The sequence below is a fragment of the Oryctolagus cuniculus genome, chromosome 3 (genome assembly GCF_051225735.1).
Source record: "Oryctolagus cuniculus isolate XC-2025 breed Fujian yellow rabbit chromosome 3, ASM5122573v1, whole genome shotgun sequence".
NCBI classification, from domain to species: domain Eukaryota; kingdom Metazoa; phylum Chordata; class Mammalia; order Lagomorpha; family Leporidae; genus Oryctolagus; species Oryctolagus cuniculus.
The window spans coordinates 17,138,456-17,163,459 of record NC_142869.1 but is presented as its reverse complement, the minus strand read 5'-3'; the positions used below and the strand labels follow the sequence as shown (position 1 = coordinate 17,163,459).

General features: G+C 40.1%; 1 protein-coding gene across 4 annotated transcripts in view; it reads right to left on the bottom strand.

The window, feature by feature from the left end:
* PAX3 (paired box 3) overlaps nt 1-25,004 on the bottom strand; it is a 118,479-nt gene that overhangs the window by 19,424 nt on the left and 74,051 nt on the right. For all 4 annotated transcript variants that reach the window (XM_089328978.1, XM_017343154.4, XM_002712497.6 and 1 more), the window contains exons 5-7: nt 14,112-14,317; nt 2,245-2,410; nt 1,189-1,403 (exon numbers count right to left, since the gene is read on the bottom strand). In XM_089328978.1, coding sequence (XP_089185104.1) covers nt 1,189-1,403; nt 2,245-2,410; nt 14,112-14,317 — 587 coding nt within the window. The remainder of the gene's footprint in view (nt 1-1,188; nt 1,404-2,244; nt 2,411-14,111; nt 14,318-25,004) is intronic.

The window sequence follows — 25,004 nt, the reverse complement described above, 5'->3', positions numbered from 1 at the left end:
CTTTGAACTTTTCAGCTGCTCAGAGTTATCACCATTGCGCAGAGCCCAGGAGCTTCTCTCCCAAGACACACACCACAAGTTGAAGAAAACGAAGAAGGCAAAGATATATGAGTCGTTATTTTGGCCACCCTTTGTGCCATTAAAATCTCATTTTCTGCCTATTAGAATGCCCTCTTGGTGCTTAGGCAGTGGTGATAGTCAGTGATTAGTGTGTAATTGAGTATAATTGTCTTTTCACTTTTCATTTGTGTCATTCTGAGCTTCTCTCTGTTTTTCTAACCACCAAGAGGAAAAAGGAGGTAGAGAAAAGATAAAGCTGTTAAAACTCTCACTCTCAGCCCTGAAGAGATTCCTGATTGCAATTATAGATTGCAACCCCTTTATGACATTTCTCCAAATTTAGTGGGCAGCTCTTCTCACCACCTGGGCCAAGTGCTCCCTAATAAAATCAAGCGATCTGTATTTAAACAACCGCTAATAATGTCAACCTGAGACAGATGCCACGTGTAGGAAATTTAACCAACCCTCTGACATGCAATTATCAAGGCCATTTATTAATATGATCTCCCAAGAAAACCTCACAGTCCAATGCAAATTAGAAAAACAATTACAACATTCAAATATTTATATATTCCCAAAGAGCAGTCATTTTTCTAATTTGTGCCTTTATAACTCATTTATTCCAGAGTTCTGTGGTCATCAGCTGTGTCTCTCTCCACACGACTTGTTTGCTTCCTCTCCAATTTTTTTGCCAAACCTTTCATGTTTTCATACAAGGTGATTTTGCCCACAACCCTACCAGCTGACCAAATAACATTTGAAGCAAAAACCATACACACACACACACACACACACATACACACAACCTGCCAACGTTTGTGAACATTAGTCAAAGCCCAGAACCAGGATTGGAGAAGACAACACATGACAAACGCCTTGACAACCAAGTCTAAACAGAGTCTCTGTGATTACATTGGAAATCATTTGGATGTTAAACCTAAGCTACAACTTTTGATGCAGCCAGTAGGAAGGGTGGAGAGAAAGGAAACTAGAAAACTGAAATCATGTGGCTTGTATAAAGAATACATTATGGTTTAAATCTAGCAATTCATTATACTACTGCCTCGGGGAATTGACTATTTGGTTCTGGTATACAGCAAGTCATCTGTCTAGAAACACAAGACTGACCTGAGGTGAAAGGCCATTGCCAATGGCGGGGTTCATGGGGTTGGAGGGCCCCGACGGAGGCACAAAGCTGTCTGTATAGCTGGAAAATCCATGCCTGGTGCTTGGGAGGCAGTAGGCAGAGCTGCTGTCCGGGTTCGAAGGAATAGTGCTTTGGTGTACAGTGCTCGGAGGAAGTGGCTGAGGTCTATGAACGGTGCTGCTGGGATCCGACACAGCTGAAATGAAAAAAGATTGTCAGCCATTAAGTTCTGTGCAGGCGGCCACAGACAGCACGGTGCACTAAGCCATCAGTACTACACATTCATCAGATCCAATGTTCATGTCAAAGGTGTCTCTTAATATGTAGGTTTAGAATCATTCCTAGCAAATAGTCACACACCCTCTCTGCACCTATTTCTAGACACATAATTTAGGTATGTACTCTCATAGCACACTTGCCCAGAGTATGGATGCAGAAATCACACTGACAATGCTAACAAGCCTATTTGGGTAGTGAATGTGATTAATCGATACAAGAATTAGCCAATAAAGGAACCACAAGTTTCAAATTTCTTATCAAATACGTTTTTAAAGCATTTAGTTGGAATGCTATCTTTCATAACTCAAAATAATTGAGGCTTAGTATTTAATATCATCCCATTGATCTCTATGTGCTTCTAACAAATAGTAACTTTACCAAAGAGCTTTCCTCTGTGACTACTGCAGTTGGTAGCCATCACAGAACTTCAGTTATTTGCAAACTGGAGTACAAATGTAGTGGTAAAATTTTAACAAAAGAAAAGCAAATCCCAGGTTTGTTTAGGAAAGTTGTTTTGTTTTAAAATACTGCAGTGGTATTATGTTACCACATAGTTTATCTAGAGAGATTCAGACATGTCAGACAACAAACTATGTTTCTGAAATGTGACAGGTACATTCAGGACAACCTGATGTAATATAATTGATTTGCAAACAAGCATCAATGTCAACATTGCAGAAGGATCTCAGTGTATAAAATATCCACCAGAGAAAGCAATTGGAAGTTACATTTTAATCTCTTTTACTCTTCCTCTGTACCTTGTGGAATAGACGTGGGCTGGTAAGAGGTCTCTGACAGCTGGTATGTTGGCAGAGTCGGCATGGCAGTGGGAGGGAATCCCCCCGGAATGAGATGGTTGAAAGCCATCAGTTGATTGGCCCCAGCTTGCTTCCTCCATCTTGCACGACGGTTGCTAAACCAGACCTATGGATACAATGTAAAATTTGAGGATTTCACTGATGAATTAATAGCACATTCTTGATGAATTTTGCATGCTAAAACAGATGAAAGTCTCTTTACTGCCAGGGCAAATAGATGCAAGTGCCTCTGCCTTCTATGTTGTCTGGTATACCGTCAGGGGTGAAAGCAGAGTTAAGTGCCAGGAGTGGAGTCAGTAGAAGGGATTCAAGGATCCTCCAGGGTCCTGCAGTAGCCCCCATAAATCTTGTGGTGGTCGTGGAGAGGGACCGCCAAGCAGAAGTACAACAGGAACTCTCCAGCACTGCCATCAACACCCACCCACCCACCTTCATGTGTTGGAACCTTTGACCCTTACACAGCATATGTCTTAAATTTGTCCTTGCCCATTACACAAAGTCTAGTATTTTATATTCTTATCAGTCTATCTCTGAATTTCTATGGTCATTATGGGTATTGCACCTGGACAGTCTTATAAATTGAATAGGAGAATAATTTTGAGACACTGAACTGATCTCAGTGGAAATAAATCCCAAAGAGGTGAGGCTTTCATGAAAGGAAAGCATTTTTTAATCTAAAACAATTAGTTCTGTGCTTTCATTAACAACTTCCAACTCAATCCCATCAAGGTGGCATGTACCAATGCCATCTCACTAGTCCAAGTGATCAATTTCAGTTCACAATTGATCATAATGAAAGGCCTAAGAGTCAAAGGGAGCACATAAACAAGTCTAGTACCTGCTAACACTAACCGATAGAATAAATAAAGGGGAGAGTGATCCAACATGGGAAGTGAGATACTCAGCAGACTCATAGAATGGCAGATGTCCTAAATAGCACTCTGGCCTCAGAATCAGCCCTAAAGGCATTCGGATCTGGCTGAAAAGCCCATGAGAGTATTTCAGGCATGAAAAGCCAAGGCACTCTGGCAAAAGATCTCTGTGAGTGAGATCCCAGTGGAAAGAACAGGTCTTCAAAGAAGGAGGTACCTTTCTCTGAAGGGAGGAGAGAACCTCCACTTTGACTATGACCTTGTCTAAACAAGATAAGAATTGGAGAACTCAGAGGGCTTCCATAGCCTTGGAAACTCATGACTGGAGCATAGGGAGATTACTGATGCCATAGACAGGAGTGTCAATTGGTAAAGTCAACAACAGGAGTCACTGTGCACTTACTCCTCATGTAGGATCTCTGTCCTTAATGTGCTGTGCATTGAGATTTAATGCTATAACGAGTACTCAAACAATATATTTCACTTTGTGTTTCTATGGGGGTGCAAACTGTTGAAATCTTTACTTAATGTATACTAAACTGATCTTCTGTAAAAAAAAAAAAAAAAAAAGGAAATTATCAACTCCCAACTTGACTCTCACTGGGATTAAACAAGACAGTAGGTCTGATCTGATTTCATCATCATTTAAAAAAAATCATCTATTATTTTTCACTTTATGTTTCTATGTGGGAGCAAACTGTTGAAATCCTTACTTAATGTATACTAAGCTGATCTTCTGTATATTAAGATAATCGAAAATGAGTCTTGATGTGAATGGAAGGGGAGAGGGAGTGGGAAAGGGGAGGGTTGTGGGTGGGAGGGACGGTATTGGGGGGAAGCCATTGTAATCCATAAGTCGTACTTTGGAAATTTATATTCATTCAATAAAAGTTAAAAAAAAATGACAACTTTAACATCTATTAACACCCTGTCAGGAATTATGGTAAGAAGGTACATTAAGAAAATCTGGTGTAATTGAATAAAATGCCTTCAAGAAATTCAAAACTCAAATATTTTGTATGAGTCAATAAAGTAAAGGGCAAAAATAGCAGCAAGAAATGTAACAGAGCATCTAAAATGGTGAGAAATTGTGACATAAGGCCTTTAATGGACCCATAATCTTGCCCTTACATATTACGTCTATAGAATTTATTTACTTATTTATTTGACAGGTAGAGTTATAGACAGCTAGAGAGAGAGACAGAGAGAAAGGTCTTCCTTCCATTGCTTCACCCCCCAAATGGCTGCAATAGCTGGAACTGGGGTGATCCAAAGCCAGGAGCCAGGTGCTTCCTCCTGGTCTCCCATGAGGGTGCAGGGCCCAAGCACTTGGGCCATCCTCCACTGCCTTCCCAGGCCACAGCAGAGAGCTGGACTGTAAGAGGAGCAGCCGAGGTCCATATGGGATGCCAGCGCCACAGGTGGAGGATTAACCAAGTGAGCCAAGGTGCCAGCCCCCATCTATAGAATTTAAGTGTAGAACATGGAGTGACTTTTTTTTTTCAAAGTGCACACGTATATTCCTTAAAATGAAAAAAGATTTCTACCAATTAAAGATACTCTAATTCCTAAATTAAAAGCTTTTTGAAACGTAATGTGGAGAAAGCACTCTTGATTGGAGATGGAGAGATAAGTGAGGAACAAGGTAGGGTCCCCACACGCACATAGCCTACAGCCTTGTCCTCATAGAGTTCACAGAGACAAGGAGACCAAAACAATTGTTCACTAGAGGTGTGGGCTCTGTGTTTGAATGTGCATAGGATCAGGATTCAAAGTTTCAGTTCATTTTAAGTTTGGATATGATTTTGAGGAGAGATCACTATAGATGGAGGTGACAGACTAGAATAGAAATACTAGTCTTGTTCCAGAATATCAGTCGAAGAAAAATGTGAGACTTGATTAACTAAGGGAACAAGGTTAATAATAATACAACTTCATTGTGATTTTTAAAGTCATATAATTTAAAAGACAGAAAGATTTCTCCCTTCTGAAGCAGGAAAGCCCAATTTAGCAAATATTTTGCTAAGACATCTATTCAAATTTTTATTACTCACCCAAGTATTTTAAAAGTCTTTTATTTTGCAAGACGCTAATATGAAAAGATGTTGGAACTTCCTCAAAATATTAACATATAATACTTTTTTATGTTTCCAACCAGAAGAGAAGATAAATGAATATTTTCTGACCATTTGTCTGAAAAGAGTTTTGTCTTCCCTAACCATTGTTGCAAGGTACTGGTAAGAAAAGCTGTTTGAATTTCCTCAACATATTAACATGTAAAACTCCTTAAGTTACCAACAGGAAAAGAAGGTAAGTCAATATTTTCCCATGTTGATACATAATTGAATTAGAATTTTACTTAACTTAATAAATTGCCACCTGGGATAATAGAACCATGAACAGCACTCGAGTTCAGGCTGTACCAATTGTGTCTTCTCACTGTAAGTCTAAGTGCCTGTTACTATGACTTCCAGAGGATTCAGGATAAGAAAACTATTTTCAAGAAAGTGTTTGGAACAATCTGCATTAGCCTAAGGAGGTTGTGGGTTGGAATTTTGGGTGATATTTATCCCTATGTTTACTGTGTGCAGCACCATACACCATAATCATGTTTTACATTATAAAACCTCAAGGTTCAAGAGGTACTCCTGACCCAGGTGAAGTGCTCTTCCACATCTGTCTAGACCAACTATGTGCAGTGCACCTTCAGCTTTATGTATGAGGCTGGGAAGAGAGTTGAACTCCAACAAGTCCTGATATGACTTCACTCATGCAGACTCACTAACCTCAATTCCACTGATGAGATGCTTTGTGAAGAACTCAAAAACTGACACTAGGGTTGTTCTCAGAGCATGTTGCCAGTCTCTCTGTGCCAACTTCCTTCTGTAACCTTTAGATAAGTAAATCAAGATTGACTTGCCCAGGGGGTGGCTATGCCTGAACTCTCTATTGCTCTCAACCTACTGTTGATTCAAGGTTCATTCCAATTCCACCATGACCCAATTTTTAAATTAAAAAAAAATCTTTGTCTAACAATAAAGAAGAAACATCATAACTTCCTATAAATGCCTTTGAAAGATAGAATTCAAACAGACTAGAGGTATAGGGATTTTTGGTTTTGTTTTCATTCTTTCCAAAATGATACAAATAACTATTGAAGATATTGAGGAAACACACCAGGAGTTGGATTTTAAAATTTTTATATTTATGATATAGTATGCATGATATCTACAACAAAAAAGATAAAGAGAAATAGTTGGGAAGCAAATTTTTACTGAAAAACAAACCTTCAGCAGGAGGTTCAAGAGTTTCTTAAAGGAAGGAATTTAAATGTTTAAATTTAGACCAAATAAATCCAGAGAGAACCAGCAACCAGCATTTCTGAGTACTGATCTGCCTGTCTTGGGCCATTTATCCAGATTTTTAAAACCATCTTACCATTGCCAACCTTCTGTACTTCCTAAAACCAGCTGAGTCTGCCACAAAGAAGATTAAAGGGAAAATACACTGAAGTCACAAATTGAGATGTGGTCCTTGCCTTTGTTATTCTGAAACTCAGAAAAGACATACCCTCTACTTTGAGTAGGAAAGAAAAAACAGGTGCCCTTGAAATAACCTTCATTCTAAATGCCCAAACAGAATAAGCACAGAGACCCTGGAATGCTGTTAGCATCCTATATTTAATTAAAAGAAATGCTCTTAATACTCAGAAGTCTTAGATAACTTTTTCAATATTGAATCACTAATTTCTAACAGTCAGTGAATAATCTAGAGTGACCCAGATGAGTGTGTAAGACTGAATAAGTTCATCTAAAATAGACAAAGCACTTTTATGACTCAATGGTTAAAATTACCAGAAGTTTCTCCTTCTTTTGAAAAAAAAAAATCACTAACAGAGACAATTTGGACTTTAATTGATGATCCAGGAGAGAACATAAGTTTTCAACCAATCACTTTTTTGGTGGGGCAGAAAGAACAAATTTTACAGAGTTGGCTATGTACCTGTTAATGTCACTGTAATCTATAATTCACTGTAATTTCATTGTCCCCACACATTACCTGACTTTCCACATCACTCAGCATATTAAGGAAGTGAGGACAAGAGAAACAGATTAGTTAGTGACCTAGTATTAGAGTATTTAATTGCATGTAAAATCTCACAATATTAAAACTTCCTCAAAGTTTTTGTTTCATTTGATGAACTGCAGCCTTGTTTAATTTCATCTGACTCTGTCAATTTCTGTTATGTGCAGGTCTCTCTACTGACCCTTTCTATAATAGTATATTCTTACCTTTTGGAAAATGATCTTTAAGTGTGTTCCTGAAGTATAATGATGCCCAATTTTTTTGAAGCAAAATTTTTAAAATTGTTATGTATTTTCATTTTATTTGAAAGAGAAACAGGAGAAAGAGAGAGGGAGAGAGAGAGAGAAGGGAAAGAAAGAAAGAAAGAAAGAAAGAAAGAAAGAAAGAAAGAAAGAAAGAAAGAAAGAAAGAAAGAAAGAAAGAAAGAAAGAGAGAAAGAAAAGAGAGAGAGGGCGGGAGGAAGGAAATTTTCCATCTACTGATTCTCTGCCCAGATGCCTATAACAGGGCTGTGCAAAGCCAAAGCCAGGAGCCTGGATTTAAGCTGACTCTTCCATGGGCTAGAAGGTTACCAACCACTTGAACCATCAGCTGCTGCCTCCCAGAGTCTGCAGAAGCAGGAGATTGGAATTGGAAGTCCAGCTGGGATTCAAATTCAGGCACTGTGATGTGAAATGTAAGCACCTTAAGCAGCGACTTAACTGCTGCTCCAAACAGCCACCCCAATGCAAAATTTAAATTTAAAAGGCCCTCTAAATAAGCATAACTAGTAAGAAAAAAAAAAACAATGCATGGCACAAGAATAAGATTTTCATAAATTTTAAAGTAAGTAATCAAGTGTTCCAACTCTCAACAATATAAGTTGAGAAAAACTTCATATGTTCCACTGTAAAGACAGAATAATTCTTTTAACTCACATAGTTGCAGTGCAGACCCAGCAAAAGTTGGGCCTCAGCTTCCCTGCCTACTAAGTTTATGACCTTAAACAATTTTATTAATACTTGTGGGCCTCTATTCTCTCTTCTGGTAAATGGGAAATACAAAAAACTATGTTGCAATTAAAAACAGCAGTACAATCAAAGCACTTAAAAGAATACCAGGAGATATTAAGTGTTCAATAAATGTCAGCTATTAAATAAGTCTCACATTGGCACTTCTGTCTAAGAAAACAAAGAATTAAAGCCTTGCTTTGTCTCCTTTGTTCTTGGGTCTGCAGCTAAAGCTTTTTTGTGCCAATGAGTAACCAGGAAGTGCCCAAAGAACACCTCAAGAACTGAAAGTCAGTTTGACTTGAATGGAGGCTTAGGTCAAACTTGCTTCCCAGTTTCATGAATTGCTGCTTGTTGTCCCATGGTATAAACCTAATTTTGCCATCAATAAATTAATGGTTAAGGGCAGGTGCTTGGTGTGGGGAGCAACTGGGAGCAACGTGGACTAGACTAAGTTACTGGAATTAAGACTTATTCTATGCATCTGCTTTCCCACAATATGGCGCTGAGAAGGGAAACAGCTTCTACACAGCTGCCTCCAGTTCAACCAATAAACTGTAGGACCTGCTCCTGATTGGAGGAGAGCAGCGTACTCGGCGTGTGGGCAGCAGAGTTGGGATTGGCGGAGGAAGACTATAAAGGAGGAGAGAGACAGCATGCACGAGGAACATCTAAGGGGAACATCTATCTGAAGTAACACCTGTGCAGCCCCCGAGAGAGCCGGCCGGCGGTGTGCCGCTCCCCCGCAGAAGTGGGGAATGTGGCAGGGGGAACCGCCCTTCCACAGAGGTGGTAGGGACGGTAGCCAACCCGGGAAGAACCAGCAGCAAACCTGGGGAGGGCCGAGCAGACAAAAGAACAGCGCAGGGTCCTGTGTCGTTCCTCCACAAAGACGGGGAGCGACACTTGGCATACAGATCAACTTACCACATGAGACACCTATATTCCATATCAGATAGCTTGGTTTGAGTCCAGCTGCTCTACTTCTGATCTAGATTGCTGTTAATGCCCGTCCTGGGAAGCAGCAAGTGATGACTCAAGTACCTGGGTCCCTGCCACCCATGTGAAAGACTTGGATTGTATTCCCAGCTAGCTCCTGTCTTCATCCTGGCCCAACATTGACCGTTGCAGGTGCGCAGGGTATGAATCAGCGAATGAAAAATCAATTTCTCTCTCGCGCTCTCTCTTCCTCTCCCTCTCTCTCTCTTCCTCTCCCTCTCCCTCTCTCAAATAAAATGAAAATAAATACATAGAATTTTTTTAATTACTGATTCACATTACTGCTATCCTCCTCAAAATAACCTGCATTATTCCAGATGGGTTGTTTCAAATTTTTTTTTAAGATTTTATTTATTTGAAAGGTAAGGTTACAGACACAGAGAGGGAGAGACACAGAGAAAGGTCTTTCATCTATCTGCCGGTTCACTCCCCAAATGGTGGCAACAGCCAGAGCTGAGCCAATCTGAAGCCAGGAGCCAGGAGCTTCTTCTGGGTCTCCCCCACGGGTACAGGGGCCCAAGCACTTGGGCCATCTTCTACTGCTTTCCCAGGCCATAGCAGAGAGCTGGATCAGAAGAGGAGCAGCTGGGACTAGAACTGGCACCCATATGGGATGCTGCTGCCGCAGTTAGAAGCTTAGCCCACCATGCCACATGACCTGCCCCTCAAATAAATTTGATAATAGGCAGAGGATATAATAATGAGTCTTTATACAGAAAATTCACAAGATCATAAGATGCTTGATTAAACACTGGACACTAATGCTGCCATGCAAGTATAGTACTGTCCAGGTAGGCAAATTTGGGACAGCTGCTCTTTCTGTGGACCTTGTCTCATTTACCCTCATCCCCTTTCCCTTTCTATGCCATGCTCTCCATAGCCCTCCTACCATTGCTGCTATCTAGCTTTGGCCACCGTATAAAGAGCAGGTGAGAAAGGGGGTGAGTAAAGTTGACAAAAAGGGATGTCATGTTCTCAGGCATGTCAAAGGACATGCGCATGGTCAAAGGACCAGTGACACACACTAAAGCATATTCAACTAGACCTTGAGACACCCAAAAGCAATCCCTGAAGAGAGCTGCAGGATGGCCAGCTTCTTGCTTCACTGCAGAGTTCATAATTTTTACTTCTATTTTTACTTTTGAACTATACGACTGTTTTTACTTCTGAACTATACAAATCTGTTAGGTGGCTTTATGTCAGCATTGGGCTTCCCTGAGAATCTCAAGTTACTCATGCTATAAGGATTCTGTGAAATCATGCACCCAGTAGCCTTTAATTTGGGGGTGAGAGAAAGATGGTGTTTGAGAAGATGAAAGGCAAAGGCCCATTTTGCAGTTATATTTGTGTACACACACATACACACACACACACACACACACACATGCATATAGGCATAAAGTTCTGTGTACAAGTCTTGAGTCTCCCAGATCCCAAGGCTAACCTGGCTGTGGACCCAGGCTGAGATCATCTGATGTAACCTACCTCATATTTGTAAATTAAAAAAAAAAAAAGAAAAAGAAAGTCCAGAAAGATTAAGCAACTTGGTCACCAAAACACATTTGGCAAGCTAGCACCAAATCCCACATCATCTGACTCCCAGTTTCATGCTATTTCCACAAGTAGTTTCCTTTCCTGTTTTCCATTATCTTGGTGGTAAAACAGAATGATACTTGCCTACTTAGTGGAATTCTTAAATGGAATATTTACTAAAACTTTTGCACACTATATTTGCAATAATTCTTTCACTCAAAACATAAATGCTTGCCATTCTTTGCCTGTTAACAGCTACCCTGATAAATTCAGTAAAAAGTCTTTTTTTTAACTTGCAGTGTTATTATTAGGCACATAATCTTTGGTGTACAACAATTTTTGTGTGTTGAGATTTGGCTATGATAAACACAACATAGCTATTATCCAAATGAATTTTATGAACACAAATGCCTGAGTTATAACTTTAATCTCATCTCTATCCAGAAAAGCCCAGAAATATTTTAGAAATATTTTTACTTGGGAAAAAATGTGGAATAAAGACATGGTTTGGGGTTTGAGGCAGGGGGTAGAAATTGGTGTTTGGTTCTCTCAGGTGCCCTGAATTAAACTAACTCATACTTTCTCACTGTCACTCAAATGAGGTTGGTTTTGCTACTGCTTTCCCAGATCCCTCTAAAAACTAAGGATTTTCTTCTGGCATTTTAATCAGTGATTAACTACTCCCTTCTTTTCCCTGCTGGGTTAGCTAAAAGATCCATATGCTGGGTGTTCTAGGGAATTTGTTAGGCTGTAGATCATAGCTGTGGAGCAAGACATGATGTGTCTCAAGGGAACTAAGGAAGCCATAAGGAATGTAAAGAGTCACCGGGTTAAAGCCACATTAAGACAGCTGTTACGTTAATGAGGGCCCTGTTTGGGAGAGGAGGTCACTGCATAGAAAAATATGAACCACTCTTTATTGGTTTGATCCCATGTCCTCTGAAAGTTAATGAGCCATTATTATTATCCTTGAATACTATACACGCTACATGAGCTTGGAATTTATTCTGCCCCATCCTCTTTTTTGACAAAGGCAGAAATGAGGGATAGCAGCACAGAACTCTCTGTTCAGTTTTCCATTCTCCTCTTTGTCTGATCTCTTTAAAATAAATGTTTACTTTTTTACTCAACCTGAGTTCAGGGCTAACATTTGATCTAAAGAGCAGCCCCAACATGGGAGTTTGGCCAGCCACACAGTGCAGAAACCAATCCTGGAATATGGTGGACACTCAATAGACAAATGATTGGACTTTGATTCACATTTAAACCAAGTAATCACAGAACAATGATGAAAGCAAAATAGATTTGACACATACATATTTTATAACACTCATATGTAATGTTGAATTCTAGCCACTTCACTGGGTAAAGAGCGTGTTCCCCACTGCACAGTTCATAGCTACTCCCACTGCCACTACCTAGTCCATGACATAGCCCCCACTGCCTGTCACATCAAGTGAGCTCTTGAACCTGAAACGTTATCCTTCCACGAGATGTCCTCAACCTAGCTACCCAATCATATTCCTTCCACCACTCCACAACTCCATATACTCTAATCAAATTCGACAATCATTCTTCCTTTATACAACTACAGTAAAAATGAAAGGTCATCTTATATGTAACCCACACACTTCAAAATCTGTCTTTTTTTTTTTTTTTTTTTTTTGACAGGCAGAGTGGACAGTGAGAGAGAGAGACAGAGAGAGAAAGGTCTTCCTTTTGCCGTTGGTTCACCCTCCAATGGGTGCAGCGGGCGCATCGCGCTGATCCGAAGCCAGGAGCCAGGTGCTTTTCCTGGTCTCCCATGCGGGTGCAGGGCCCAAGCACTTGGGCCATCCTCCACTGCACTCCCGGGCCATAGCAGAGAGCTGGCCTGGAAGAGGGGCAACCGGGACAGAATCGGGTGCCCCGACCGGGACTAGAACCTGGTGTGCCGGCGCCACAAGGCGGAGGATTAGCCTATTGAGCCACGGCACCGGCCAAAATCTGTGTCTTAGTCATATAATTTTGTATTACCACTGTAGTCTCCTCACCCTTCCTGCCCAATGGATATCCACCTAGCCAAGAAAGCCCACCACAAATCTGTCTACTTTATGCACATTTAATTTTCTCCAATATCTCATTCTTTCTTCTTCTCAATTCAATTGCACTTTCTTCTCCCTCTTTCAACACACAACACATATGCTTTGCTTTTAAATTATTTTTATTTTACTTTGTTGCCCCTATTAGATGGCAGTTTCTTGAGAGGAAATATCTTAATTCATATTAGTTTTCCTCAACTTTCCTGGCACTATGATGATCATATGGAAAGTTAAATAAAACAACTGCTCTGACAAGGCTTTGCAGCCTAGAAGAGGCTGTTTCTGTAAATATCCTTAATAGGAGAGTTAACGCTCCACATATGTGAGAGCATTGGTCAGTGTAGGGACCATGTCAACTGTTTGTTCACTCCTGCATCTCTAGCCTGACTTTGACTATAAAAGTCAAGTATCCAGGAATAACGCACAACTTTTCCAGATAAAGTAATTTAACTTCTGGGGCAGTAACAAGTTCCAAAATACACTAAGACATTTGTATTCTTTAAAACACTGCTTTACCAGCTTAAGGGGAAAGTCATCATTAATGATTAAAACACTATTCTGTACTCAATAGAAACCTGTTCCATGTAAGAAGCCTTTTCCAAAAGGTTTAGAGAGCAATTTCAAGAGTTCAAAAGATAATTAAAAGATGTTATTTCTCCAAATAACATGAATACTTGAAGTATTTCTAGACCATAAAATCCTTAAAGGAAGGAACTTTATATGATATACTTTTGAATATTTTCCTAATGGAAAGGCCACAAAGAGGAAGCATATGGAACCTCTATACTAACTATACAGCTAGATGACTGTGGGTGTTTATCTTACATAGTCTTAGTCTCAGTGTCTTCATCTATAAAATGGGGTTAGTCATAGATCCAACCTAAGGGTTTGGTAGTGATGCAATGGGTTCATTCATGTACAGCACTTAAAAGAGTACCTTGCAGAGTAACTACTCAAAATATGATGGCTGTTACCTGTGTTCACCCCCAAAGTCCATGCATGTAGTGCCTAGTGCACAATAAGCATTCCTAAAATGATGAGGAACATGAAATAACATATTTCTAAGAGTCTTAAATGATATAGCCACATTCTCTTATTAATAGTAACCAAACTCCAAAGATGTGGGTCCACATGAAATGCCATTCTTCATATACTTATTTTCTTGGTTTAAAATATGTGTCAGAGGGGAAGATGGCTTTGGTTCCTATCTGGATTTAAGTAGGATGTGAATGTCTGGAGAGCAGTACCTGTACTCGGGCCTCAGTAAGCTTTGCCCTCTGAGCCAGCTCCTCCCTGGTATAAATATCAGGGTAGTGGGTTCTCTCGAAAGCACGCTCCAGTTCTTCAAGCTGTTCTGCCGTGAAGGTGGTTCGGCTCCTGCGCTGTTTCCTCTTTAGTGGTAAGTCTGGTTCAGAGTCAATGTCAGATCCTTCATCTGATTGAGGTGCTGAGGCTAAAAGCACAGAGAAAAAAATGGATAAAATGTGCATCAAAAAACAACACTGACCAAATCATAATGATTCAAATCTCAGTCTGAAATTCATTTTCTATATTTTACTGTGGACACCAAGCCCTTCCAAGTAGTACCTAATAATCAAATGATATTTAATTTCCTCTACTACCTTATATCTATCTCTCCTTTCTCCCCAGACAGAAGAGTTTGCAATGGAAATATGTCATTCTAGACCAATTATGAGAACTTCAGAAACCGGGACAGGCCTTATTACATTCTTATGGCCTAGACTTAGTGCTTAAATGGGTACTCCATTCATGTCTAATGAGTGAGTCACATTTAATTTGGTTCCCTATAGATTTTCATCAGCCTTTATATTGGGAAATCTGTCAACAGATATTGAAAATACATATTTTAGGCCAGCGCCGCAGCTCAACAGGTTAATCCTCCGCCTAGCGGCGCTGGCACACCAGGTTCTAGTCCTGGTCGGGGCGCCGGATTCTGTCCCGGTTGCCCCTCTTCCAGGCCAGCTCTCTGCTATGGCCCGGGAGTGCAGTGGAGGATGGCCCAAGTGCTTGGGCCCTGCACCCCATGGGAGACTAGGAGAAGCACCTGGCTCCTGCCTTCGGATCAGCGCGGTGCACTGGCCGCAGCATGCCGGCCGCAGCAGCCATTGGAGGGTGAAGCAATGGCAAAGGAAAACCTTTCTCTCTGCCTTTCTCTCACTGTCCACTCTGTCTGTCAAAAAAAATACATATTTAAAAAATATATTTCAAAATTGAACTCAAATTTAAGGGCCAATAATGGTAACTTAATGTAGCATTCCTATATATTTGTAGATTCTACTGCTTCTATTGGAAAAATCATTCTTAGATTTAATCTTATCTACCAGACATTTGGAAATACTTTAAGGAATTTATACATTATTAGCATACACCTCAAGAACTGAACCAAAAAGAAGAGGCCATTGTCTAATGAACTGGCCCTAAATTGAACTTCAGATTCTGGGTCTCTGCTAAGTGGATGGACTACTGTCCAGGACAGCTCATTTGTTTTTAGGAGCCTTGTGAAAATAATAATAATAATAATAAGTGAAGACCTTGTCCATAAATTATTAGGAATTCCAAGACACCAACAACAGAGCATTGGTTCAGGCCTGGGCCCCTTCCCAGCATGGGGCTCTGGAGTGCTGCATAGGATGAATGCCGCTGAAGCTGGCCCTGCTGCCGCCCCCTCCCAACAAAACTTGTATTTACACCTGTTCACCTGAGGAAAGGATCTCCAAAACGTAGCATGAAAGTGCCTAGGAAAGAGAAGAGGAGCTGAGAGATGAGGCAGAAATTGTGTTAATGATGCGATATGGTGTCTGCTGCAGTCAGATCCCTGAATCCTTACAGGAAGAGTCAGACTGGCAAAGCTGGGGCACAAGTAGCAACATTTTCAGAACAGAACTTGAGGGGAACAGGGATGGAGCAGGATTCCACTTGTTGCCACTAGGAATATGTGTGGGCTCCCACAACCAGGTGAGTTGTGCCAGTAATAGAGCACCTGTTGGCCTATGCAGAGTTACGTGGTTTGAGAATGCATTGGATCAAAGCTCCAGCGACCCCATACCAGGACAGAGGCCAGAGGGCTAGAGAGCTATCATTGTCAGAACGAAAGGGTGGAGGAGCAGCAAGCACCTCTAAATGCACTCTGAACCCCCCACCAAATTCCTGGGGACCCTTTAGAGAAGTGGCCGGCATGTGTGATCACCAAACAGGGAAGAAGAGCTGGAAAACTGTACATTATTAATGTCAATGTCAAGGTAACTTATCTGTACCCTCTGGTTGGGTAGGACTTGGAGGAAATGCAGGTGGCACTAGAAGAAATGCAATATGTCCTATATGTCTATCTTATCTTACACTCAGACTTAACTTTTCTCTACAGGAATGTAAAATTTTATTCTACCTCTGTATAAGTTATTAGCTGCCCAAAAAGGTATGTATCAAAATTATTTCATAAAAAATATTTTGTTTTCTAATAGTTTAATGTTATTACATCTTATTCACATTTAAACACTGTCAAACAAGGAGGCAATAGAGCAAATTAGTAGTATAAATGACAAATTAAAGAAGATATGCACCTATAAAGTACATGAAATCTATCCTCTTTATATTAATAAAAAAAATTAAGAAAAGAAAATATGGGGCCTGGTGTTGTGACACAATAGGTTATGCCACCACCTGTGATGAGAGCATCCCATATGATCACTAGTCAAATCCCAGCTGTTCCACTTCCAATCCAGCTCCCTACTAATAGTCTTGGGAAAGCAGCAGCAGATGTCTCAAGTACGTGGCCCTTGCATGCAGATGGGAGAACAGATGAAGTTCCAATCTCCTGGCTTTGGCCTAGCCCAGCCCTAGCCACCGTGGCTATCTAGGGAGTGACCCAGTGAATGGAAGATACCTCTCTCTGTAACTCCATTTCTCTGTAAATCTGCCTTTCAAAATAAATAAATAAATAAAAAGAAACTGTACCTAACAACAAACACTTGCACATAAGAACAAAAGAAAATTATAATATACAATTCATCTACTGTGTATTCAATATTGTGCTTAGCTTTTCAGTTATGTTAATTCAGTATAAATGGTCTTTAGTATTAAACAAAGAAAAACAGACTTTAAATAAGAGAATACTTTATTTTTTATTTGAAATTCAGGGGGAGAGAGAGATGGAGAGATGAAGAGGGGAAGAGAGAGAGAGAGAGAGAGAAACACAAGCACTCTCGTCCACTGGTTCACCCCCCAAATGTCCACAAAAGCCAGGACTGAGCCAGATGGAAGCTGAAAGCTGGGAACTCAATTCAAGTTTTCCATGTGAGTGGCAGGGATACAATCACTTGAGCCATCACCTGTTGTCCCTGAGTCTGCTTTAGCGGGAAGCTGGAATCTGGAGCCAGAGCCAAGAACTAAACCCAGACACTGACATGTCATTACCACTAAGCCAAATGCCCGCCCTTAACTATGGAGATATTTTAAAGAATTGTTAACCTGCTAAGAAATATGCCATGCCTTGCATTACAAACTTAAAACCTGTCAATCAGACCAGGGCTCCAGAAACCCCATATCAGGACAGAGACCAGAGGGCTAGAGTGCTATCATTGACAGACCATAAGAGTGGAGGAGCAGCAAACACATCTAAATGCACTCTGAAAACTTGTAGGGAGTATTAAACCTGTTTGTATGTCTGAGGAATGTGAGCCAAATGAAACTAGCAATCATTTGTGCATAGTTGCCAACTTCATTTCAGGAGCATCAGACTTGTCCACAGCCCTTGGTAAAACATAGATTGGCACCCCTCTCCACGGTTTCAGATTCAGTAGACCTGGGGTATACTTGGAGAATTTGCATTAATTTGTTTTCTGACACATGTGCTGATGCTATTGATGCTATTGATGTACAGTACTTGGAGGAATACCTCTATGGAATATTCTATATTAATACTTCTTCCCTCTCTAAATTCCCAAGTATATCAAATACTTCTTGCCATAATTTACCGAAAGTCTCTCTCTCTCTCTCTCTCTCTCTCTCACACACACACACACATATATGTATATTTAAATTATAAACAATTTGCTTCCAAGGAAATGAATTACTTATTCCCTTATGATCAAAATGTACTTCCACAAAATGTTTTCCTTACATGTTTCCAGTTTCTGATGCCCTTACCTGTCTCTCCAAAGTGAATTCAGGTGAAAAACCCAACAGAGTTTCAGGAGTGACCAAAAGCTTTCTCTGCCTTGGAGAGCCTTAAATCTTTGCTTGCACATTCTCTTACTGTGATCCCATTAGGATAACAGTATGTGGAAATTTTCATGTTTCCTTTGGGAGTCTCTAGGGTTATTAAATTCTCCCAAGTAAATATGATGTGCCATGCACTGTCAGGTCAATTAATCAAAATCTTCTCTGGTTTCTGAAGAAAATGACCAGTTAGATTTACAAGCACCAGAGAGAATTAATCCAGAGGGTCAAGACCACTGTGTTTCACTTTAACAATCATCTCCCAGAATATAAGCCTTTCAGCTCCGTCTCCTCTCCACCTCCTTCACTCCAGAAACCTGACCTTAGGTGCTCAATAAGTACATGTTAGATGAATGCAAGTGCATGACAAAATGTCAGTTTTGCTCTAACACTAATTTTCACTGCTATTATTTTATATGTTTAAAATGGAAACTCTGCTCTTATGGAATCCTGACATTCACTTAGATGCACTTTGTGAGCCTTCAAAAATTATTTAAAAATTTTTCCAATTATTTACACACTTGCATTTTTTCCAGAGAATAATGAGAAACTTTTTTCAAAGAGGATTGTAATTTTGTTAAGTTGAAGAACTACCAACAGCTAGTGATTAAAAAAAAAAAAAAAAGACATAACTTTTGAGGTCAATAGGATAGACTTTACCATCAAAAATAATTTTTTCTTTAACAAGCTAACAAATCACTGTTTTTATTTCTAGAGTGTTTATTCAAAAGCAATGGGAAGGCTACATCGAACCAGGAAAACCTCCATATAACATCATTTCAAAAGATATTGAGGAAATGATTTGCCTGACTTTTCTACTGGAAGATTATTTGAACCAACCTTTCATTTTTGGCAATGTGAAGCCACAATCTTACAAGTTAATTCTAACTTTTCCCCATCTGTAAACCCCAAAAGGATGTGGGCTTTAAAATATGTAAAGTCAGCAACCCACAATTAATCTACCAGCTAGGAAAAACCAGCTATTTCTAAAGATGGAAATACTGCTATTCATATAATCACGCAATAGAAATAAAATCCATTATTTGCACAGAAACTCATTCACAACAATCACCTGAATTTGAATCACCCAATTTTTACCAAGAAAAAAATCTAAAAGTTGAATTCCATTTTAAGGGAACACAGGAGACCTTTGTTTGAGTTCTACTTTACATACTCAGCTTTCCTCAAACAACTAAAATAAACTAAATAATAGATACAAAGTATCTGATCCTAAATATTATACAAAGTAAAACATCTCTCATGTAGCTTAAGAAAATTATGTATTTTCTTCTGTACAGAGTAGCTAATGCTATGACTTTGAAACTGCAGGCAATGTTAGCAAGACTGTTGTCTAAATCAGTTACTAAACTGCCAAAAGATAGCAACTAGATTAAATAAACTCTCTTGGGACTATAATTACTGCACAGCCTTAATATTAATGGAAGATTTTCAATTACATTAAAGTTGCTCAATCATATTCCTTGGATGCCTTTACAAACAAAATTTGCTTTATTATTCATTTAAAAGAAATTGTCCCCCAATTTGAAATTCCAGAATAGTTGTTATAAAAAATGCATGTTATCAATATATAACACATACCCTTCCAAATGTATTGCCTTAAAATGCATAACAACACCTTGAAAATTTTATCCCAATCCATATGCTGTTAGGAGATTTGGAAAGTGTTGACTCTATCATCACAACCCCTTCACAATCCAATCTATGACTTTCATATCATTTTAACTCCATATCACCAATGACCTTAAGCCTTTCCAGGGAGAAGGAGATTCCTCTCCTCTTCCCGTGTAACTACACAACCAGCTTAGGAAATAAGTACTCACCCACTTCAGAGAAAAAGAAACTGAGACTCCAAGAGGTTAGTCCGGACACACAGCTAAGGAAATCAGGACTTGACTCAGGTCAATGGGATTCCGGAGGATATGCCTTCTCTCTCTTTTAGCTCAGAATATCATAAAGAGGTATTGGTTCCTTTAACACACACACACACACACACACACACACACATTCTTTTGAAGAAGAATAACAGAGAGGACCCAAAATCAGAATTCAGATGTCAATCATGTAGCTGATCATGTTGCTACCATTTGTCCCTAATTTTCAAAAACTACCTAGAATCAAATGATATTCATAAAAATACTACAATGGGATCAATATTATATCCAAATCAGAACATTTTCCAATGGAATTCAGTGAACACTATTGACTCTTTTATAGATTCAATGTACAGATTATAAACAATAAAGCTCTAAGAAATCAATTTTGCCAAGATATTGAATGAATTTGAGAAATCAAAATAGTCAGTCTGATCATTTGCAGTGCCCAGTAGGAACCATCAGAGACCACTGGTTTTAAAATGTAGGATCAGTCTGAAATCTGGAACTACAAATGGTGGAACTAATTTACTAATCTTATATATTTGTTAAATTTTTCTTTTTGGTTACTTTTTATTAAAATGTCATCAAGAGCTGTAATTTATTTTTAAACAAAAGTACAGGAATAAATAACTTCAAACATATCATGGTATCCATAGGTCATTGAGCAGAAGCCCCCGTGGGATCACAGGGAAGTGTCACCCCCTCACCAGAGACCTGAGTGCTTTAACTCTGTGCTTTCTATGAAAGGTCATCACATCTTTTTGCTAGCTAAAGCTTATTCTAAATTTTAGGAGTCAAATTTTTGATTACTCCAAAAATTTCACATTTATTGCCCAGATTAAACTTGAGAAAATTGATTTTTTTGTTAAAAAGAAAGGAAGGAAGCAGCATTAGGCAACTGTCATACCCCACAGGATTACAAATTCTTCATTGAGAAACAAATCAAACTGCGAAGAACAGGCAAAAGTATTCCCACCAGTAGACTAACCATGAAGCTTAATTAAAGAAGGAATTACAGAATTAGAGAGAATGTCTTTGTCCGTTAGCCCCTTGCGACCTGCTCTGTAGCCTTGGGAAATATTTCATCCTCGTTAACACTATTATACATGAAATCTTGCCTCAATTTTATAGGGATTTAGTCACGTGGAATTCTGTAATTATTGGTTTCCAGACAAATATAATTCAGAATTGGGAGACAGGCAAAAAATGGAGACACAAAATAATTCACAAGCATGAATTTGGCACATTGTCTTTCTGCTCAGCAAGACCTTTCATTTGAATAATTAAAGAATCAAAACATGACAACCATTTAGACTCTGTGTTTGCCCCAGATATAACACAATGCGATTTACAGACACAGGGAGGTGGGACATGGCTGGAGGTGGGACTTCGCAGTCATCTTCCATTTGCACTGGGATTGCCTCACACCAAATCCCAGAATCTTTTTATCTGTTTTCATATTTTTGAGCGGGACCTGTCTGCATTTTCATTCCTGGCTGTGTTTCGCTGGCCACAGGACAAGATAAAAATAAGAACCCTTCCTGGTAGTTCCATGAAGTCGTTCACACCACATCTGACCACGAAAAATATTTCAAAAAGTATATCCCATGAGGCCTTTGACAGGTCAACTCAACGCTTGATGCACCTACTTGGCTAATTGCAGAATGTCCCTGTGTCTGTGAGCTTTGCCATTCAACATGAAGGGTACAATGGGACAACGCAGTGTTTTCTGATCTGAAGCAGCCCTTTTACACTGAGAGAGATGTGAATGACCTCTCTCGTGTTTCCTCGGGTGAAAGTCAGGAGGAGTGAAGCAAGACTGATATTCCTCACAGGCCCAGAGTAAATGACAAATGACATTTTCCCTTTGTGATCTTCAGGATTTTTGTTGACTTATTTGGAGGCTTTTGTTGGATCCCAAGAAATGGCCTGTGGCTGAGGCCTATTCTACCGATTTCCACGCTCCATCTGTGGAATCCATCAACGGGGCATTTACCCTCATTCAGTGCTCTGACACCTGCCTGGCAGGGCGCAGGAGACACAAAGGCAGCCAGAGTGGATGAGAAAGGGGAGGTTGGATTTTTTTTTTTCCAGAGAAGGGAGGAGGGGGTGGTTGAAAATGGATGCACAGTAGGGGTTAATCCAAGCCAGTCTAGGGACTTCAGCACCTGGAAGCTTCTCTTCCACATTAATTCACAAGAAGTAATAAGCATCATTATTTTCAAAGTTTTTAAATATATATATTATATACATACACATACATATATAGAATATGGAGAGGGCACTGAAAGCAACAAACCAAATATTTATAACAAAATTCTAGAATGCAGCCAGAAATTGTATGTCACCTAACAAGACTATCAAGCAATAAATTGAACTTTCCTGAATTCTTCATTCAGAGCTAGGATTCTGGTGACTGTTCTTTTGTTAGCTGATCATCTAGGGGACAAACTCATCAGTGGCCTATGGGGGTGAAGGGTGTACAGTGATCTTCTTTTATTTTTAATTTCCTCTATGACTCCCCCCCTCCAAATATGCCAGCAAAATACTCTTCAGCAAGTGCAAAAAAAAGAAAAAGGCAATTTTTGGCAAGGATCTGCTGGGCTTTTTCGAGAAGAGGTTCTTTCAAGAACACGAAATTTGATTAGAATCCTCTAGCCATTTACCTACTCCTGCTCCCGCCAGCAGTCCCCCAGTTTTTGGCTGGGGAAATGGAACGGTACTCCCCTCCCGTCTGACCTAAGTCCTTTCCCTCCGTAGCGGCCGTCTCACAGCACGAGGTCATTAGAAGGAAAATAAGCTCATGCCAGGTTGGGGCTAATCAAAATAGCACAAATAAACCCTGACACTCAACAACTCCCCGAGTGCCGGCTGCCCTGGGAGGAGAGTACAGATTGGTTATGAATACGGCGGGCGCGGGCGCGGGCGCAGTCCAGGAGTCGTTCTGCGCACCCCGCGCACCGGTGGGTGTTTGTTTAAGATAAGTGTTGACAAGCAGAGGCCGGCGGAAAGGCTCGGCTGCTCAGAGGTGTGGAGCTGCGCGGCCCCAAGGACCGTGCCTCCCAGGGCTGCGGCCACTGTGGATTGCAGGTGCGAGGCGCCTTTGCGCCCACATCACCTGGAGAGACCTTTCTCCACGCCTAGTTCCGTTCCAGCGGTCCCCACCTGACCCTGAGTCATTTCAAAGGCCCCCTTTGTGACAACGCAGCTAGGAAGAAAGCCTTGTTTCTCCTTCGTTCATCGATGCAGCCCTGCGAGGGATTATTTTTAGTAGCTGCATTCACCGGTATATTTAAGTAAAAACATGCGTGTGCCCCTCTTCATCCCCTGATGCAAGCAGCATTTTGTTCCCGGGAGCCACAAAGCCCAACGAGCGGTACCTGTTTAAACCCCTTCTTTCAAAGACTGAAGTGGTGGAGGGATCTGTTCTGGCTTAGGCATCCTGACACGGACCCAAATTAACCCACTCGCTCCTTAAACCTTCGTGTTGAGGTCTCTCTCTCTCTCTCTCTCTCTCTCTCTCTGTGTGTGTGTATGTATGTGTGTGTGTGTGTTCGCACATCCTGAATCTCTCAACAAGCCAGAATGCCACAGATCACCCTTCCCACACCCATGCTGGCAAACAGCTTCTACAAGTATTTGCATTTGTTTGTTTGTTTGTTTTGGAAAAATAAAAAGGCATTTTAAACTCCATGGTAACCACCACCAGAGGATTTCAAGGGGGGGGGGGAGCCTTAAAGCCCCCAAGTAAATATGTTGCTATTCAATTAGGAAAACTGATTAGTTAACTAATTAATCAGCTAACAGCTTTCCAAGAATAGACTCCCACGATAAGAATTTCCCTGCCTCAAGAGCTTAAAAGCCAGTCATAATTAAAATGAAGGGCGAGGATGCCTCTCCTTATTAAGGTACCAAGCCTGTAAAAACGGTAAGCTAAGGTCTAGTTGGCAGGGATCACATTGCGTGGAGCAAAAAGGTAATTTGCACACTGAAGAGGACCAGGACAACAGTAGTTCTTGCGAAAGGAAAAGGGCCAAGTGACTTTTATTTACAATTGCCAAGAGAGGAGGCCATTACTGACCATATGTGCCAGAATTGCCCTCTTATCACGGGCTGGCCATCATGTCCTGTGGGAGCTGTTAATGAACTGGGTAATTGAGCTGCTGACATGTGTTACCAAAACAAAACAATAGGAAGAAGAGACAAATGAACATTTTATTTGCCAATCAGAGTAGGTTCGGCCTTTCACAGGGCTGCAGCTAAGTAACTGGCTGAATACATAAAACAGTGCATTGAAAGCAAGCAGATGCAGACACAATAATGGTTAACTGACAGCTTAGGGCCCATCTGCGCTGAACATTTTGTTAAAGAAATTACTTGACTTGCTAAAGAGACAAATCATACAGCTGCCTCGAGTGCTGCATTATAAGAGATAAATCATTAGCTAAACTGTTTCATGCTTAAAATGACAATGCTTATTAACAGTTATGTTGGGACATTTTGTCAGCACAGCTTGACACAGTTATTACTTACCAAAAATGTGACAACTCGTAGATATTCAATGGAATTGAGTTAGGAAAAAAAAACATAGGACACTGCAAACAATGGGAGGAATAATGGGTGTGATTTAATCTCTTACAAATAAATAAATTTCTTAGATATTACAGTGAAAAAACAAACTGCAAGATAAAACATAAAATCATGTCCTATGTGGTGATGATATTTCTTCCATTTACATCTTATTCAAAACTACAGAATATTAGAAATGCTCAGAGTTGATTCTGGGCTAATTATCAGTAATTTAATCTATGATCAGGTGAAAAATGGATAGGTTAGAATAATTGTGGATACTTCACTTGTCCAAATATACCTTCTTCCTTTGGAACAAAAACACATTTCTTTAATAGGAAAAGAAAAACTACATGAGAGGGATTTAGCTTACATTTTTGTAACTGAATATGAATTGAAACCACATTTTTTGATCCAAGCATGTTTCATCCTTTGCCATGC